Genomic DNA, 20,943 nt, shown 5'->3' on the forward strand with positions numbered 1-20,943 from the left:
TGGCGGCGTGCTGCTGAGATGAGTAGCGCTGAAGGTGAGTGAGAGCGCGATGCACCCCTTTCGTATTTGTATTGAACAGAGTTCTTTTTTTGTGTCTTTTAAGTGCCGCAACGTTTTCAGCGTGGATGCCGGTTATGAAGAACAAATGCGGTGAGTAAGCACGGTATGCGGCGCCTCTAGATGTTTCCACGCTAACCTGGAGTCTTTTCCCAATTGCAGATGGATGAGAAGTTCCGGAGACAGAGTTCCCCCAGAGCGGCTGGGATTCAGGTAAGCGTTTTAAGCTCGAACAGTATTTAAAAATAAGCAAAGATTTGCAGAATGCTTACTAATGCCTTTTTTCTGTTCTTTTCCCTTTTCCTTAGGAAGCGGCATGCCGGGATGGGAATGACACCGCCGAAGATGCCCGCAGAACAGAAGGAGCGATGAATGATGGGCAGAAGCGCTGCAAGGTAAGGCTGTTCCTAACGGTGTTCTTGCATGCAGGAGCTGAGCGCAGAAGAAAGAGTCAGGCCTACTGGAGACCGATCTGAACACGGTGAGTGTCACGCTGCAGGTGCAGAAAATGCAAAGCATGTTTCTCAGCCTGGGCGTGGCTTAAATAGTCTCTGGGTATCCCAGGTGTCTCTGGGCTGAGCCAAACCCAAAAGACTAAACTGCACATGTAGTTCTGGGAACCGAAATATGTGGGGGCATCCATTTTGTCCCCATCAATGCACTACACGAAAATTGCACAAACAAAATCCGGGAAACTCCAGAAAAAGATGGGAAGGATCCGACTATGATTATTAGTCCTCTACAATCTGAAACACAAAATGGCAAGCCTTAGATGATTTGGTAAAAGACTCTACTTGTCCATCAGAAAATTTAAAAGGGAAGAACAAATCATGTGCCAATAATTCAGGAGTGGCATCCATTCTAACTCGGGGCGCTAGTAGAAAAACTGATCCAAGACAAAACGGCATTAACAGGAAGAATTGCCAGGGAAAAACGAAAAAGTTTAACATTCATAAACGAAAAAAATAGCTGCGCTAGATGACCGAACTCTACAGCTGTCGTTTAAGAAGGCTGAGATGTCAGGAGGATCAATAGGATTTATCACAGAAAGCCTGCCCCAAAATGCCTTTCCGGAAGCCTCCAACTCCTTGGAGGCCATTAATAGCAAACCTGCCAGTGAGTTAGGATCAAATGGCTCGTCTATGAATGAGAAATCATCTGGATTGGACTTGGTATCTTTGGAGGATGGGACAAATGACAAACATGTAACTGCTGGTGATCTAGCCCATATGCAGAATATGGTTATGGCGGCACTGACAATATCAATGTCCCCATTCCTAAAATTATATGAGGCCCTAAATACCTCACTCGACAAACTACAGACTGGCAATGAGAAGATGGGGAGCCAATTATTGAAATTGGAATGCTTCACAGAGAAAATTTAATAAAGGTTAAATAGTGAAGCGGAACGTAGTAATATCTGGCAAAATCACTTATGCAAAATTGAACATAGGGAAGTTAATGACAAGTCACTACTAATGGAAGCGATTCTCGATTATTGTAAGAGGATGAGACAATGCCACAAAAAAGCTGAGGAAGATCTTCTTCTGCAAAAGGGTCTAGACCAAAATGCAATGGAAGCAGATACCAACGATCAAGTAAATCCAAATCTAAAGTCAACCCAAACGATCGATCAAGGAATGGGGGAAACCTTAAGGGATAGAAATGAGCGATCCCTACTAAGGGGCGGATGCTCCGGCCCAAAAAACGCTGAAAAAAGGCCCCAAAGGAAAAGGCTTGAGGATTGACAAAAATGCTGACAACCAATTGAATAAAGATGAACAACTGAAAACCAATTTCCCTATTTTCCAAGGGGTAGCTATCTCTGGAATCCCAACATCTGTGGAAAAAAGGAAACAGGAGTAAGTGGTCCCATCCTCAAATACAAAAGAAATGAAAGACGAAAAGAAGAAACCCAAAAATATGAAAGCTCCCCCTAAAAAGAAGAGTAATGGATCAAGAGCGTACCTAAGGAATATTAGAAATCCGCCGAAATTAGAATATAACCAATGTGCAAAAAAAAAGCAAGAAGGGAGATTATAATTGGAGAAGAATCATTATCCCCAGATTCTATTGAAATAATGGATGATATTGAAGAAAATGAGCCCTATGAAGAGCACTCTGGGGCTGCCTTGAGTCTGGGGCTGACTTGAATGGTTTGCTGGAAGCCATAGAGAAAAAGCAGGAGGAGGAGGCATGGGATGACCTACATTCTGATGAATGTGAAGAAATTGAAGGGAAAGTATGTGATTTGATGGTGGAACCGAAAATAGATGTAAGAATATTAGGTCATAATAACATAACAAATGAAGACGGAAAACAGACAGGAAAGTCAATAATTAAAAAGCTGAATGAGAGAGAAAGTAATGTGGCTGGATTTTAAACCTTGGAAGACAAAAAGAATTGTACCAGACCAGAACCTGAAAGGAGCATGACTTTTGAGAAAGAATGTGCCACTGATGACCGAGACGAACGTATGGCAACTGTAATGGATGATCAAAATAAAATAAGAGTAGATTTGATCCATGGTAAACACAACATCAGAGGGACTATCCCAAGAAAGAAATTGAATGTTGTAAGGTTTGTTTAGAAAGTACTTTGAATCATTAAAAAAAAAACAATTCTGAACAGAGAAAAAGTGGTAAATCTCCTGAGGCAAATTCCGAAATTAGGAAATGTATCCTCTAATGATATCCGAATAGTAGAGTTTGCGAGCGAACATAGGATGGATGCAGTAATTCTACATTTGACCACGCCTGAAATCAAGGTTAGACTTCTGATGGAGCGGCAGGAACTTGTTCTTTTGGGGTATGAGATGACTAATTACAAAGATTGCACTACTGAATTAAGTAAAAATGATCAATCCTAGATGGTTAAGTCCACATGGAAACCATTGAACAGGGATGTAAGTAAAAGGCATCCTCCTTTGGAAGGGAGTAAAAAAGAAATGAAAAGATCGCCAGAGCAACCTAAACCAGAGAAAGATATAGCTGGTAGCCATACCAATCCAGCAGAGAAGAAAAGAGAAAGTGAATTGAAGAACAGTGCCCAGGAAGCTTTAAATGATCGCGAAAAGCTGGCTAAAATCCCCCATTTTACTGTTGACAACTCAAGGAAGTAAATAAATTCACTAAAGTCAAGAGCCCCGGCTGGAGAACAATCTAAGGATTGGTCTTGGATGGCGGGTGTTCTGGCTGCTAGCAAAACGAAATAGAATTAGAAGACCTGTATCGGGACGGGACTTATTTGTGCTCCAAGGAATGCATGCAGTTTTAAAGATCTATACTCTGGAGAAGATAAATTCCTCAACAAGTATGAAATTGTTTGTCTACAGGAAACCTGGATTAGAACCCAACCGTTATGTGAAAAATACGAAGTCTACATAAACCCGGCTAAGATGGGAGGGAAAAGGAAGACCTTATGTCTGGTTAATAACTCAGATCAAAATTGAGGCTGGATTTAAGGTAATTGAACATCAGATACCAAACCCTTATGCCCAAGTATTGGAACTGCAAAAACAACTAGAAGAGAGCATACTTAAACTCCTATTAATAAATACATACTGGGGCGAAAATATACCTAAATCAGAGGTCTATCTAACGGATAACATTGAAGAAGTGGACTGATCAATGCTGTATGAAAAAAGACCAACTAATAATGATCTGTGGAGATCTGAAAATAAAATCACTAACAAAAAGTGGAAAAGTGATAACTGATTCCGAGCTGAAGAGCAAAGCTCTACGTTGGTCGAGCGAAATGAAAATCGGAACTTCAGAATGCTAACTGCCCAAACCATAGGTGATCTGGGGGAGCTGACACTTGGCATAGGGGCACGAGTAGGGCATGTCTTGATTAATGTTTAGTCTTGGAAAACCTCTTACATTGGATAAAGTCCTTCGAGATTAAAAAAAACTCCAAAAAGCGACCATGACCTACTGAGGACATCAATGTTAATACCCATAAAGGTAATTAGGCCCCTAATGACAAACAAAGTAGAGGTCACATGGGGAATGAATGGACTACGGATAAGACAGAATGCATTGCCAAAATTGGTGGAGACCTATGATAAATACTAGGGTGAAAATCCAGACGATGTGGAATACAGTTGGATGCTGAAGGAATTTGTAATAAAGAAAGGAGCATGTAAGAAGCCTGTATTTTTAAAGGAACCATGCCTATGATGTGGCGGTAGTGCAAAAAAGAAAACATACAGAAGGGACTTGGAGGTTCATTAGATCTGAATGTGGAGAGAAAGAGGGAAAGATATGTCAATTGAAACAAACGTATATAAATTGGAGGAAAGCAACCCAAGTAAGTAGGGCTCAACGGGATGCTGAAAAACTGCTAGCTGCGGTCTCTGCTAGTAATAGTAGAAACCTGTGGGATATCATTAACCATGGAGACGATTTTCAAGCTGCGGTTAGCATACCACAGGTCTCAGAAGAGCAGTGGGTTGACCATTATACTGCACTATTTAAGAAAGAAACGGTGACGACGCTGGAACAGACAAGGCGAGCTCCAAAGCGATGGAAAAATAAATTCGACAGGGATGATATCTTAAGAATGATTAGGAACCTCAGTTCGTTGAGGGCAGCCGGCCCTGACTGTATTTCTAATTTTGTCATAAAAGAAAATGAGGAAAGCTGGGCAGATCTAATCACTCTATTATTCGCACAAGTCCTGAAAACAAAAAAATTACCATCATTATGGAATGAAGCGCTGATCGTTCCGATTTTCAAAAAGGGGGAGCGGAGTAATCCTTTTAATTATCAGCCTATAGCCCTTTTGGGCTTGATAGGGAAGCTATTTGCCACACTATTGCTTTGAGATCTAAAAAAATGGGTTACGTCTGCTGGAATTCTAGATCAAAGACAAACTGCCTTTATTGCAAGAGTGGGTACCTCGTTGAAGCTTCTTATCTTGAATTTACTAAAATTGAGGGCCCTAGCTTCTAATAAGATGTATCTAGGATTTGTGGATTTGGAACAAGCGTTCGACACAGTAAGTCGAGAACGCTTGTGAATTAAATTAAAAAAATTGAACTGTCTGATGGATTTAGTGGAGGCTATCCAAAGTCTCTACACAAATTCAAAAATACAGGTCCATCTTACCAGTACCAGAGAAGCTCCCCTTACGAAAAAGATACAAACCTATCGAGGAATAAAACAAGGATGTGCCCTGGCTCCATTTCTTTTTGTGCTATACATGGCAGACCTAAGTGACTCCCAAAACAGTATCCGAGCGTTCCCACCAAAAATAAATGAGGGGATAATCCCATGGATCCTTTACGCGGACAATTTGGTTTTTATAGACCAATCAGAAATCGGTCTGCAAAGGCGACTTGATGCTTCAAAAAATATCTTAATGAAAACGAGATGAAGGCAAATGATAAGAAGTCAAAAATCATGATGGAGACCGCTCAAAGGCCTAGACAAAAGGAGAATGTATTCTGTTGGATGATAAATGGCAAAAAACTGGAAAGAATTGACTCCATAATTTATTTAGGAGTCAGGATAAATAAGAACATCAATGAGCAAGGTCAACATAACCTAATTAGAGAAAAGCTAATAAAATTGACTAACTAGGGGAAAGCCATTCAAAATCGATATGGGCAATTCTCGATGACGCCAATCTGGACATTCTACAAACAAAAGGTGGTGGCGGTCTTGGCCTATGGGTCTGAATCACTTCTAAATCTTTCCTGGAAGATCTGGGAAGTTTGCGAGTCATATTTCTGGAAAAAGATCTTGAGATTGACTAACTCACTACCAGGTTACATGATTAGATATGAACTTCGACTCGAATCGTTAAGATCAATAATCATGTGGAAGACCATCTCCCTCTTTGGGAAATGCATAACAACTACTCCAGTAGTAACTTTTGAGATCCTAAATAATAAGGGAGACATAAAGGATACATTCCTGAAGTTATGTGGAACTCACTGTAGTGAATACCTGAGAACGAATGAGATTAAAATTGAAATGCTAATAAATAACCCCCCTAAAGTAAAATACATTTTGCAAAGGAAAGATTGGATCAAAACTTTTGACACTGAAGTACAATACTAGGAATGGTTTCAATCCAACTTGGGAACTGAAGACATTAAATGAACTACCTAATTACCTAAAAAAAAGTTTCCTTCACCCTTTTATCGTGACTTGTTGATGAGATGTAAACTGAATATTATACCGAGAGAAGTCCAATTGCTAAGGAAACAGATAAGTTTGCCAAATGCATTTTGCTGTTTCTGTGGCAAACAAGAACTGGAGACAATAAAGCACCTCATCCTAAACTGTACAGGTCTTATTCCAAGCAGAACAATGTTCCTGGGAGAATACAGGGGGACTTTTGAATTGAAGACTGAGGATGAATGCTGGGAGGGGCTTATGGTGGTAGAAACAATTGGAGCCACACTTGAGGCTCTAAAGCTAGTGGCGTCTCTAGTACTGGGTTAGAAGCCGCCTGCCCGTTGCATTGCATTTTGGAGGAAATAAGGAAAGTGGATATATAAATATAAATGCAGTAATGTTAAAGGTTTAAATGTAATATAACCAATAAAACATTTTTAAAAAGTGGTCAAAAAACGAAACATCAGGCGGAGAGGAAGAGGGATCGGTAGGAGGAGGTGACAGACTATTAGTTTGTCAAGCACGTGCAATAGCTAACAGTGAGTTATCTGGGAAGCTGCGACAGAAAGGGAATGTACCATTGGTACACAATACACCTAGTGAACCAGTGTGATGGACAGGAGGTGGTACGAACCTGTGACAAAGCTACGACGTGGCAATAGGTAAGAGAGTGTAGTTTTGGTGTGCAAAAACTACAGAGGAGGCTTTCTGAGGAATGAGAACATTGCAAAGGAGCAAGGACAACAGCCAGAAAGATGTTTGGTATCAGTAAGATGTCCCCCTGATCTGGGCTAAAAGAGGCTCTCTCCAATGGCACTGATTTGTTAAGCTACCAGTGGGAGTCTTTGGCGCTTCAATATCCCATGATTGCTAAGATCACATCAGGTGGTGCCTGGTACCAGATATAACTGAGAATGGTGATGAAAAGATGGAAAGGTGATAGCTACTAGAGAATTGAAAAGGAAGTGCAGAGGAACCACTCAAACACCCCGGCTTGAGTCCCCAATACTTCCCTGCACAAGAATTGCTGGTTGTGGGTCTTTACGTTTGACACTATTCAAACCCAGGAGCTTACATTTGGCTTTTTTAGGCATCCAAGGAGAAGCCTTCATGCTGTTGTGTTCTAGGTTGATGCACTTAGGGGATCCAATTGTCTTTTATCTTTGGGGTTGATTTTGAACACATTTAATAACACAGCCCAACTGTCTATGTTCTCAGATTGCAGTACCCCCCAACACTTGTGAGTAAATGAGTCACTCTAGGGATGGGACAAAAATGCCACAAATCGTTCATCAGGCCCCACTGATAAGCCCTCAAGGTGCCTCCACAAAAATGTTAGCTCACAGCCCAGAAAAAGGGTAGGTGTTTTGGGTAGGTGTGGGAGTTGGGAAACACAGTGCGGAACTGATCGAAGGAGAGCAAAAGGTTTCAGGTAGGGCGAGGGTACAGGGAGAGAATGCATTCTCGGACGGAAAGATCAGAAGAAACAAATAGTCAAGAAGCCAGAAGGGAGGAAGGAGGGAAGGATAAACTATTAGAGGCATGTCTGAAGAAGTTGGACTTTGGAGAGATGAGGAGGAGAGAGGGAAAACCAAATAGGAGGAATGAGTGTGTTTTGGGGAAGGAAGGGGAGGTAGTCCCAGCAGAAGGGGGAGAAGACAAGGTGCTGGACTTTAGGATCCTAAGTAATAACCCAGTATTTGCCAAACCAAGAGAGCCAAAGGATAAAGAGGGCGCTAAGAGGTGGAAGGTGGAGCCAACAGAGCCTAGGTTGAAGAGTATCCCATGGTGACAAGGCTGAGACAGCTCAAATCCTTTTGAGGGCTGGGCCAAAGAATCGCAAGGCCCAAGTATGAGGTCCCAGCTTACCTGTCCTGCAGAAGTTCAAGATATGCCACCAAACCCCTTCAGAACTGTCCAAACTGAGTATAAAGAAACATACTACAGGAGTGACAACCCTGCGTAATCGCACCACGTTTTATTTGCTTCACCTTCCTACTTCTCAGCTCTAATAAACTGAATCTCAGAGTGCTTCACTGAATTTATTTACTGAAAATGTTACCTTGCCATCTGTTGTCTGAACAACTTCTATATTTCTAAGTTAACTATATACACTCAAAATAATAACGTAGTATTCTCTCAAATGATCACTTATCTTGACAGTTCATATTCCTTCTTATTTTCGAATGTTCCTTCAGGAGCTATGGTTGCTGCGACATCTCGACAGTATTCAGGATGAAAGGCAGTTTATAATGGTGCCTAAGATTCTACATTACCTCAAACTGCCTTTCATCTAGTCAAATGCTAGGAGAATGTCCACCATCTTGACCAGGCAAGGTTTCAGTTTCCTGGATGTACCATAGTTAAGGAAAGTATCTTAAAACCAGTTTACACTTCTCACACCTCATGCTTCATAGATCACTTAAACTCCCCTGTGTGCAAAACATCCCCCCACTCTATGAATGACCCTAGCCTGCCTCCTAATGCAACGCCTCTGTTGGGCCCTAACCCAGGAAACCCTGCGAAAGCATGCAAATAAAGCAAAGAGTTTTGCTACCTTGGAATCATCATGTGTATCTGGTGGGATTGGAAAGGCCAAAAGAAAACAAACAAAGGCTTATACAAGCCAACAACTGCTATTCTGGAGGCGTCCTCTTTAACTCTGAACAGTAGAAGGCCCGAAGGAATGAGCCTGACAGCAAAAGCATTCCAAGAAGCTGAGCCTCTGGAAGGCTTCTGTGATATTACACCAGAAGGAAGAAGGTACCTGAAGCACCAACACAGTGTTCAGATCCATGTGATTGCCCTTGGTGTGGAACTGGAATAACATCCTCAAAATCGACCTTCTACAGACTGGGAAGAACTAGGCTGTCAACGACAGATGACAACCATGGCTCGCCTTTGCCTAAAGTCTGGTGTTAACATTGTGGATCTCGAGCGCAAGGTCCACGAAGCTGGAGTGTTGGGTGTCCTGACCCACGTTTGGACTATTATGCTGCCACACTTGGTGCTGTGGGCTTAGGAAATCCAAGAGGGCGGAAAATCCCACGTTTGCGCCAGAATCCTGGAGAACCGCGCAGTCTTTGCACACAACAAAATGGTCGCCTGACCTGCCACCCACCAGTGTGAGCGTGAGGGTCCAGAAGCGCCATGAGCGAAATTGGTGCTAAGGAATATGGTGCTGTTCAAAATATGTTGTTATTAATGTCAAAAATGGGTGCAATACTGGTGCTCACCACTACCAGAAAGCCGGCGTTTTAAAACCGCCAGACACTTGTGTAAAACTGAACAAATGAACCAAACCAGGCCAAAGAAAGACTTACTAAGAGGTGGATACAATGTAAAACTATATTCTGAAATGACTTGAAGGAAGTAATTGTCTAATGTATGTTTTGAAAATAGCTGGGGATGTCAGCAGCTTAAGTGAATTTGGGTTTAAAGCCACTAAAATTGAAATGTTTAGAATAAATGAGTGACCTACTTTTGAGTGTCCCATAGGTTGCAATTGTTTAAATGTCATAGTTTTGAACTTAGAATCAGTGTTCTAGCTGCATGTGTAAAAATTGCAAGTTTGGTTTGAATGTAGAAAACTGGGAACCAAAGTGACATTTAGCTGAAGACTGGCTTAAAGAGATTGAATTCTGCCTGACAACTACCCCCGACAGGAGTTGGAACTTGATCAGCAGCTGTTCCCAGGCCTGGTTGCATTCTGCTGCCCCTGCCAAAAGGAGATGACACCTCTCTGATTGAATTAGGTGAGTGGCACCTGGGGACTGCAGGAAACTGAACAAAGCACTGTCTTGGGCTCCGGCAAATGTTATATTGGGGGGGGGGTCGTAAAATAGCTTCCTCTTGGGAGAAGTGGGAGGAGAAGTGCCTCTGTGAGCAAGCTGAGCTTGGGGGAAGTGGACAAACCAGAAATTCCACCATGTGCTTTGGAAAACCACACCCCTTTGGGGCCAGAGCATAATTTTAAAAAGATGGATAATTCATAGTGCGGACTTGTAAAAATTATATAAATAATATCATTCTTGTGATTTTTCTGTGCACATTTTAAGAGGTGTCAGGACTCTGTGGTATGTTATGGGGAGTAGTAGCGGAAAATAAGATTGTTACTCCAAATGTGTGCATGTTAAAAATCTGACACTTTATCATCTGAAACCCATATCCCTTGTGCACATTTGTGTAAAAACTGGAAAAGTTTAGAGGTCGTTATCTGGATGAAAAGGGCAGAATTCCGTCAAAAGTGGACACGACATCTTACAAAGACAGGGATCGGATGGTTTGGTGCTACAGAAAATATGTTAACTGGACATATAATGTTAGAAAAATGGTACATAGATAAATGGGTATTTGGATCAGAAATAGATTTGTGTGCAATTTGACAAGGGGAGGATCATCTGACCAAAAACCTACCTCATCACTCTGACTCACTGTTCCCTTCTCAAATCAGGTCAAAGAGAAATCCTTGACCTATCAAATTGTGAGTGGGTTGGGCAAAGAAAGTTAGCATCCACACCCATTTTCAAAAGATATATAAAGAGCCACTGGAACCCAGGTAGGGAAATCATTTTCCAACCTTCAACTGAATTCCTGCGCAGCACGCTGACGGAGACTCCAGACTTCAAATCCATCAATCTCCAGAGACCAGAACTTTGAACCCAGACTCCAGAACTTGTAGCAGAGAGGCCTGAATCCACAAGCTGAATCCTTTTTCAGCAGGCCTCAAAATCATTTGCAAACTATTCAACAGCCGGGAGAGCTGTTTGAATTCTTTGCCAAGAACTTTTGCCAGAACCGGTAGCAGACCCAGAAAGCAGTGCTGTATCCAGAGAGACCAGAGTTCCAGAGAGACCAGACCCAGACCAGATCGCTGTGCAGTGCTGAGAGCTGACCCAGATCGCTGTGCGCAGAAGCAGTACCCAGTGGCGAGAGAACCGCAGCCAAAGTCGCATTCCTGTCCAAAATATAGTGTGAGTACTCAGCCAGAACTGTGCAAAACCAATCTTAGTTTAAAATAATCTAATTCAAACTATTTTAACCTACTGAGAACTGCATCATAGAAATCGTGTCCCTCCTGTTGATTCAAAGCTGCAAAATTGTCATCTGTCATTCTGAGCTTTACTTTTATTTTGAGAATCTACCTTCACAATATCGTCTGTATCTCTTGAACCATTTGTGATAGAAGCAAGATTTAACTTCTATTTTAAAGCTGAGATTCTAAGCTTTCCAACAAGCTCTAAACCGACTTGCTTATAGTTCCTTCGTAATTGCGCTCGATGCACGCGACTAAATTGCCGCGATTTGACATTTTGCTTCATTTCAGCCACATGTAAAAATATTTGTCTTTTGCTTCCATTACGGAATTCCGTTTTCAACCGGATAACCATCCCTGAATCATTGATAGGGCTGGCTGAACTGATTTAAAGTATCTCTCACTCACCCTGAATCTCTTATAGGGAATTAAAATAATTTTTAGCATATTTTTCCCTTCTTTGCATACTACATTTAAAGTACTTTGCCTGCGTTTAAAATCATCCCTGTTTCTCTAAGCTTGCTGGGGGGGAATTGGAACTTTGTATTGCATTTTTGTTGGTATTTTTGAAGACTGTCTGTGTTACTTCCACCTCCTTACGTTGCATAGAGGGGGGGGGGGGGTGAATTGCCAAAAGGGGAAAAGTGATTATATTATGTTTTGCTGAAATCATATCAAGTTTATTCCTGTGTTGCTTCTTTTCCACCTTCCATTTCCTTGTACCATATAAAGCATTCTCAGCTACCTTGTCTTCTATACTACTCCTAAGTAATTAAACCAGTGTGCTAGTATCACATCATCCATTGTTGATCACTCACTTCATATGTCTAAGTTTGTTATCAAATATTGATTTATTATCAAAGTGTGATATATATCTATTGTTTCATTTTTCTAATGAACCTTTTTAATTTGCAACACAAACCTACTTCTTGGCTCAGTGGGGTCAGGGGGATTCTAAGAGAGGGGCGTTATACAAGGGTTCATCATCCAGATTATAACTTGTCATAAAAATATATAAATAAGGGCTTCCCTTGAGCAATCCCAGACAAGGCACTGACTTAGTGGGAATGCTTGATTGGAGTCATTAACAGGAGGAGACTGTTAAGTAACCACATAAATAGACACTTGGTTGTCTTGAGTGGACTCAAGGATCCAGACCCAAGGCTCTGTAAATTGCTTTGTTATTTACGCACACTACCAAAGACCACCATCCTAACTACAACTTAGCAAAGGGAGAAATGCAGACAAACTGGTGCGTAGCCTTTTGAACGTGCCCTGCATTGTTCATCCCTCCTCGTGCTCACATTGGTTAAGGGGACATATCCATATTGGTTTGGCTTTTACCCAAACCCCAAAACCCAGTAGCACACACAAGAAAACGTTACTTGTTTTGACACCATTTTTGTCTCCCCGCCTCTTCTGATCCCCTATAGTGTGTCACAAGTCATTGATTATTTATTTATTGCAGTCACTAATTATATGTGAAGAATGCATCGAAATATTTCAAAGCTGCCCACATTTGTAATCTTACATCACATTAAACCATACATGCTGCCATTTAAAAATGTGGATGCTTATCATAGAACATTTTATTACTTTTTGTGAGCACGTTGCTTTTAACGGAAAGTGTCTAGAATCTATGGTTAATGGTTATGCTATTGTCTGGTATCGGACTGTAGATATACATGTTTGCCCACTTGATGGATATTGAACAGTTTGATCGAGATTTGTTCCGATGATGAATAATTGTGCCTCCAAGTCCTACTATGCTAATCCATAGGACTAGTGTATGAGAATGTTCTTTTGCTGAATACTAAGTGTTCTTTTTTTTTTCTTCCCCAAGTCAATGCTACGGGGAAGAGGAGGCTGCTACAAGCACACCTTTTACGGTATCGAGAGTCACCGCTGCATGGAGACCACACCAAGCTTGGCTTGTGCTAACAAATGCGTTTTCTGTTGGAGGTACATTCATAATCATGCCTTTTTTAAATTACCTTTAGTGCACCTTGATTAAGCTAGCTTATATTTCAATAGAAGGAGCCCTGCCCAAATATGTCCCTTCATATGCTTTACATGGTACAGTCATTTCTTGAACATGTTTTTGCGTGCCCTCATTTATAAAGTTAAATTGTTTATTGGTACGTAGGGTGGACTGCTTTTCTAGTAATATTTAGAAGGTAATTTGAAACACAATATTCGAATTAAGTGAAATAGGTCAAACATTGTTAGCTTCTTGGTTGAACAGTTTTCTTTACTTTGCATTCACTTTCTCAGTTAATGTTTCAGCAAAACTCAAAATACATAAATGCTTATTAAAAAGGAAAAATCATGATTTATTAACGAAAAGCAGGTGGTCTTCCATTGTAACGGTGGGCTCGATTGGCCTCCTTGCCTTTAGTGTACAAGTAGTACTTACAAATGAGCATTCAATTGCACTACTAGCCTATTTGAAGTCTCTTATATGCGTGCAGGGGCTTTAGGATTCCGTAAGCAGATGCCATTTATAAGGGAGATTAAGGACATTTTCATACACATGTATATACGCTGTCTAGTAAAATCTTTAATTCACAGATCTTTAAATATTTTGCATACGATTTACCACCCGCTATATCAAAATTTGAATTCTTGATCTAGATTGTGGAGAGGTTTGCTTTTGAAAACCTGAGGGCTCCATCATTCATCTATTTCCCAACCCGCAACCCCCCAAAATCAAGATCTAGAGAGGGGAACACTCTCCATAGAACAGTATTGCTTATATATGCATCAGGAAGTAAACCTTTTATAGTAATTGTGAAGACCAAAAAAGGTCCTGCTCTCCCCTGCCGACGACAGCTTTAATGACATGCAATAGTTGCAAGCATTGTTGATTGGTATATCAGAGGTGTTCATCCTTTGGCTTCGACAAAAGCACACCCCACCCTGCTGTGAGAACTTAATTAAAACTCACCTTTAACTTCTTCCCAGCAGTACCTTTGACATTAAGCACCAGCTGTGAGGAAGAGGCAGGAGCTTCCTTTGCTAGTTCCATGTTGGTTTGGATCCTCCCTGTAGCTGTAGTATTGGGAGACCCATCCCTTAGTAACAGGTTCATTTTATAAATGCACATATGCACACACGCACGCGCCTGCCGCACCCACCAGATTCGGATGGCTCCTTGTATTTGTACATGGAGTTGTATATGGAGACTGCACTCCTCTTAGAACTTATTTAGAAGTATTGTTGGATAACCTTTTGGATTGCTATTTTTATGTTGCATGCTGTCCAAACTAACCATGTTTATTAATGCAATTGTTTAGCAGGAGATATGAAGTATATTGCTTCTAGGCGCAGATAAAACTGAGTACCACTCGTTTAATTGTTGTCAGAGGAGTGTATTTGATTATATTTAAACCCAGGGATGTCAAACTCTACTGGACATGGGCCTGGTTTAGATGGTTTAGATTTAAATGTTGGTTTTTAAACCTGCGTAGTCTGGCCTATGGAAATGAAATCGCAATGCACAGTGGCTGTGGATTTTAGAAGTGGCTGGTGTAAATGTGTTCACTCAAATTAGTGCCACTGTGCAAGCAAAGTGATGGAACCAGACACACCTGAGGATGGTTCAGGGGGTTGCCCTACTCCGGACCCCTATAAATGTTTTGGGATATTGGTTCTCTTGACAGGATTTACTGTCGGAATTGGATTGGAAGCCATAGGAGCTACAAGCTAGTTTATCGCAAACTTCATGTCCCTAATATCAGCCCAAAAGTATTGGTATAGGCTCATTTTGCCACCCATATTACTCAGGTCTGCGGGAGCGCCGGTGGAATTCTGTAGTACCTCCCTCTCTTCTTCTTGACTAGGTGAGAGCCATACCTGGGATTACGCAGCAGCAGAAGGGTGAATTTAAATAAAATAGTCAGGTCAAATTATTGAATTTAAATCTGATATATCTTTGGTGTTTCCGTTATGTGAAGTGAAGGGGAGCTATTGTGTACAAGTCAGTCGACAATTTGCGGTCCTTCTTTTCAAAACTTAGGCAGTGTAGTTTCTGATATCTTGTCTTGTGCTCGGTGGCACAGAAACGTGACTCCTTTCTGGGAGTGCATGATCTTGTGTTGCTGGCTTAGAAGGGCATTTGTCTCACTCGTCAAAAGAAAATGACAAAGTGAAAACACGTGCATAGAGCCCACATCAGCGGTGGTATCTGAGAATGTCCACAATTATTTTAATAGACAACCACAATAGGGGCCTGTTTCTCTATGAGAAGGCGATGAAAAATACCAGACACAAAATGGAACATTAATGGCAGTCTGGCTTGAGACTCTAAGCGAACGAGAGTCTTGCCCAACATTCTGTATGACCCTTGCACTCTAGAGGCAAGGGGGGGCGAAAAGGGGTAGGGGGAGAACAAGGCACAAAAGCTGCACAACTAGGGAAGCAATAGTAAAAGCTCCCTTCTAACAGAAAATGACGGTATACAGCGGAAGTAAGTGGGTGCATCAATTGGCGAGAGTTCATGCCCATCCTTTGTTCATTGCAAACAATAGTCCATGTTTGCCAGAGGATAAGCAAGGGCGGTCAAGCGGATGAACACAGAAGCTGCCTTACTAACTCATTATTAAGGGTTCATTTTTAAGGAGTAGGGACATTACTTATTGCAAACCCACGCATTTCCATATCTCAACGTTGAACATTTCTTGGTTATTCAAACAGTCCTGAAAATAGAAAGCTGCAACCCGGAGGCCATTCGAGTGCTCATTGTGCGATCTGTGTACACAGCAGCACTGCTTGGGTGGACAGAGGCCACCTGGAATGCGCAAACTCCAGCAAGTAAGAAATCTATGGCATGCCGGCTTTTTACCTGTGATCCAGCCACTATGCAGGTACAGGCGCTGCACCGGAGTAACACGCAGTTACCGCACAGTAACCAACCCCCCAACAGCAATCCGAATAATGCACGGGTGCTGCACCCTCCACTAAGACTGGCGGCAGGGGAGCAATCGCCAAAGTATGAAAGGGACGTGACGTGCCAGGAAGGAGATATCATGTGGGTGTTAGGACGATGCAGCAGGAGTTTGGTGCGATTTGGTAGCGTGAGAGAGATGGGGCTGCGGCAGTGGGAGGGAGGTGCAATGAGAAAGTCATCAGAAGGTTGGTGAGGCAGTAGTCTACCAGAGCAGGAAGGAATGAGAGGGCATGGCTATTAGCCCATTGCAGGGGGATGGGATGTGTCCCGACTCAAAAGGGCCCAAACCCGTGGTGGGAGGAGAAATGAGCATGTGATGTGTTGAATAGCAGTCTCAGAGGAAGAGCAGAGAGGTGGTGAAGAGCCGGAAATCCTGACCCTAGGAAAGGGAAAGGGGGGAGGATGAAGAGGCCCTTTTAAACCTGTCTGGTAGCCTGGAGAAGCAAACCCCGCTGGTTCAGTTGTCAAGCGAAAGGGAAACTTCAGTTGAATATGCTGCTTGATGGCAGAAACAGTGTTGTCTGCAAGATCTTCAATGGGACTCTTAAGGTAGGGGTTACCCCATAGTTGTCCAAAAAGGGAACCCCCTCTGTTAGGCTTGTGGCAGCTATTTATTTGTCATGTGGCTTCCACCTTGTGGTCGTTTTTTTCATAGCTCATTTTATCGGGCGACCAACTGATAAAATCTCAGAATTCAAAAGCTTATGCATCTACCATCTCACAATAATGTTTTCAGTTAGTCCAATAAAAAAATATGAAACTTGGATTTTGTTGGATATACCGAGACACTGCCATTTGTAAATACATACCTTATTCTACTTAACAATGCATACTGAAAAATCTCCTGGCCCTCTGCCAATCTGGCTTCCACCCTTGTGGCAGTAGGACCTTAACCACAGTAGGATATTTACCTGTCCCTGCATGCTAGATGGTAAGGAAACATGCCTAAGGCTGCTTTTTGATCCCAGTGGTGTTTGACCCAACTGAGCAAGTAGCACTTTCTAAACCTCTGATCAAAGTGTACAGTATTTAAGGCAACTTGCTTGACTGGCGCTCTTCGGTGCACGTCCCATTGTTCTCAAAGGCACAGGACAGGATAGGCTTAACTTGCCAGGGCCTTTGTTCAGCGTGCCAAAACGTTTATTCAGATCTCACATGTTAGCCCCTTCGTGTGTTAGAACTGTTGGTAGATTAGAGGGTTTGGCACTCCCATACAATGGTATTGTAAAGTTTATTTGCAGTGTAATCGACAACTGCTGCAAGAGGATCAAGAGGTGGGTAATCACCATTTGTAAATTATAAAATGTAAATGGAGTTCCTCCTGCTTTTGAGCCAAAACTGTCCGCTTCTAGTTGAGCCTTAGTAAATTAACCAGCACTTGAAGGTGTGCTCCGCCACCCCTTTAGGCTTACGTTTTTTTATGTTGTTTTCATTTGTGTGCGTGTTTAAGCATTGATTTCCATATATCATAAAAACTTTATTTCAACTAATGCCATAAAAAGTACATTATGAGAAGTAATAATATGCCCCCAGACTCTCCTTACCTGTAGCAGTGATAGCACTGCAGCTAGCAACAGATGCTGAACCAGGTGCCGCCACTCGCTGAGCCGGGCAAACTGATGCCGAAGTACCTCAGCAGAAGGCTGGAGAGGCTGGGCCACGCAAGCTGGCCTGGCGCAACAGCAGCCCGCAGGATTCCGCGCACAGAGGTGGTATGTCTGGCTCCTCGAGGTGGAGAGTGGATGGGGCGATGAATGGAGTATCACCAGCGGAAAGACAGCGACCAAGTGCAGCAGCCTGGAGCAGAACGCAGGTCCATAAGACAGTGTCTGCTGGAGCCCACTGCCAGGGAACCAACCTACTAGCCCACCAGGGAAAACATTTTACAAAAGTAGGCCCACAAGAAGGCCAAAAAGAGAGACAGCAGTCCCCTAAGAAATCTTGGGCCTCAAATACCCAGAATACGGCAGGACTGTGTGGAAAGGCGGTGGGGCTTAAAGCCCTTATGACCCCTCTCATGTCACACACCCTCAAATTAGGTAGGTAATTGGTCAGGGTAAGTCCCCTGGGAGGGGAAGGACTATTTTAAAAGGCAGCTTGGGGAAAGTTTAGGTGTGCGTTTAGTTGGGTCAGAAGGTGGCAGGATGATGCCCGAGAGACCAGAGAAGGAGAGTGTGAATAGAGAGAGGGGTGTGTGGAGTGGTTGTGCGTTAGTGTGAGGAGTGAGTGAGCTAGTGGTAGAGCAGGTGTAGAGGGGGAGGTAGTACTGGTTGTAAGTAGAGGTAGTGGAAGTAGTAGTGGGAGTGATAAGTGGTAGTAGTGAGCGCTAGATATAGTTGTTTGTAGCGGGTGGTAGTGAGACGAGTAGTAGTAGGAGAGGGGAAGTATTAGTAGCAAAGAGTTAGTGGATGCGGTAGTAAAAATTGTAGAGTAGGAGTATAGGTGCAGAGAGTTAGTAGTAAAAAGGAGGTGAAGTAGTAGTAGAAGAAGGGAAGAGAGGTAACATCGGGGGAATAGTAAGGCAGTAGTTGAAGGGCGCATTAGTGAGTAGAGGAGGAAGGGAGTTAAAGGAGGACCATAAGGTAACATCGAAAGGTGGAGGTAGAAAGGTGGAGTGTAACATCAGAGAGATAGAGTGGTGGGGAGGGGAACATTGAGACACCCGAGTATGAGAGGGCCAGATGAGACCGTGTGTGCGTGCTGAGAAATTGAAACCGGGTTGAAGAAGGCACCATCCCTGTACTCCTTAAAAACTAAGCGGGTCTCGGAGAGGGACTATCAAGCAGGCACTAACCTGGATGGTGACTGCCAATTGCATTTCTGTGATTGCAACCCAAAAGGTGTCCGAAACCCTGATTGTGAAACTGGGGTTCGTGTATGCTACGCAACGCACCAATGGTAATCCCTCCTGCGGTAGAAAACCCTTGCACGTGATTTGGGACCACCTGGAGTCTGCTGCTGGAGAATGACGAACAGCAAAGCAGGCGCATAGATGTCTGAGCATCAGAATTCGTCACGGCAAGATGACGAGTATCGAATGAAATAGGCAGCAAAGGCATAGGACACAGCAGCTAGGAAGCAGGAAAGGGTGAGGGAGTCAGTAGCAGAAGGTGCAAAGAAGAAACAACAAGCAGCAAGGAATCAGGAGCGCCAGTGCTAAAGAAGAAGGGACGTGCAACTCTTACTGCTCCCTCAGCTTAAATCAGTTAAGTCCAACATCTGATCCATGCTGACATGGCAGCGTTCGGCACAGCGGGTGCCATCTTGGAAACCACTGGAGTGTGGATTGCAGTAAAACAATATGGTAGAAGGTGTGAAACCACCAGGATGCCTCCTTTTCCATCTTTTCCACAAAGACCACGAAGTGGCCTTTTTCCTGACTGGGACAGCTAGAAGGCCCCTATGGAGCAATATTCATCTGGTGATTAGGGGCACTCCTTAATTGTACTCCAGTTTAAATAAATTTTATACAGACAGAACTCAAATTTTTTTTTAAATTTAGTTTTCTTCAAAAAAAGTAAAATGTGATTGTTTTACTGATTACATTAATAGATTAATTCTTTAATTGTGGTATTTATTTAACACAAACTGGGTGTGTGAGGGACGGAAGAGCTCCACAAGATTTGTGGACATCTGTTGTTCATTTCAGACACCACCTAGTGTCAAGGCTGGTTAATCTCCCTTGCACCCACCCACTTTTTGATAACATTTTGTTTTCTTCAAAAAAGTAAAATGATTGTTTTACCGATAAATGAATAGATCGATTCTTTAATTGTGGTATTTATTTAACACAACCCGGATGTGTGAGGGACGGGAGAGCTCCACAAGATTTGTGGACATCTGTTGTTGTTAATTTCATAAGGCCCCTAGGGAGCCTTGGAGCCGTGGTCGAAGTGGGGGGGAGCGGTCAGGAGCGGTGCTCCTCTACTTCTTTTAATTATGTTTTACCTTTCCTAGACTTTTATTTTTAAAAAGGAACCGTTCAGGAATGGTTTCATTTTAAAATAAAAGCAGTTGAAACTTGCACTTTCAGTGTAATGTACTGAACGTTCCCTTAAACAGCAGGCACATGTGTTTTGGGGTTTTAATTGTGCACGGGCGGGGGCGTGGCGATGGGGTTTGTGGGGAGCAGTGCAGGGAAGATAGTTCCACTACTTCTTTTCGTTCACTTCGACCACTGATTAAGCAAACCATCCATAGCCCAAGTCAGAAAACAGACCCATAGGGATTAAAAAAAAAAAAAAAAAAAAAAGAAAACAGACCCATAGATGTCACTGATCAGTAATACTAACACCTGTTACTGACGCCTGGGCTAGGGAGGCAGGAAAACCAGAGGGAGTCGAGTCAGAGGGGTGGCCTTAGTACCAACAATTCCAAGCCCGGTTAGCTGTAAAGTTTCCCAGAAACGCCACCAGGGTAACTATTAACACAAAATAAACACCCTTGGAACTCCGGCCGAACCTCAGGTGTGATTATTTGTGGCGACTTCGTCCCATCATACAAAAAGTATGATAAAATGAATACAAAAGTTGCATGAATAGAATTTAAAAATTATGGAGCAACCATTACTGAAAGAATACAATTCCAGTGGGAGTCCACTACAATTGCATACATAATTATATCTATGCTCAACCACTTGCCTTTTTTAAGAACTCCTTCCTTCAGGCCAATGCTTTGATTAAAAACGCAGTGATAACATTAAAAATGCAGACCGAATCATTGGTTTTAGGTAAAATACCAGCATCTCTCCTGAACCAAATGCATTTAATGTCATT

General features: G+C 42.5%; 1 protein-coding gene across 1 annotated transcript in view; it reads left to right on the forward strand.

The window, feature by feature from the left end:
* LOC138488122 (S-adenosyl-L-methionine-dependent tRNA 4-demethylwyosine synthase TYW1-like) overlaps positions 1–20,943 on the forward strand; it is a 1,632,770-nt gene that overhangs the window by 718,158 nt on the left and 893,669 nt on the right. The window contains exon 10 of the mRNA XM_069614883.1: positions 13,064–13,182. Coding sequence (XP_069470984.1) covers positions 13,064–13,182 — 119 coding nt within the window. The remainder of the gene's footprint in view (positions 1–13,063; positions 13,183–20,943) is intronic.

This window comes from Ambystoma mexicanum, chromosome 9, assembly GCF_040938575.1.
Source record: "Ambystoma mexicanum isolate Mex_15411 chromosome 9, UKY_AmexF1_1, whole genome shotgun sequence".
NCBI classification, from domain to species: Eukaryota; Metazoa; Chordata; class Amphibia; order Caudata; family Ambystomatidae; genus Ambystoma; species Ambystoma mexicanum.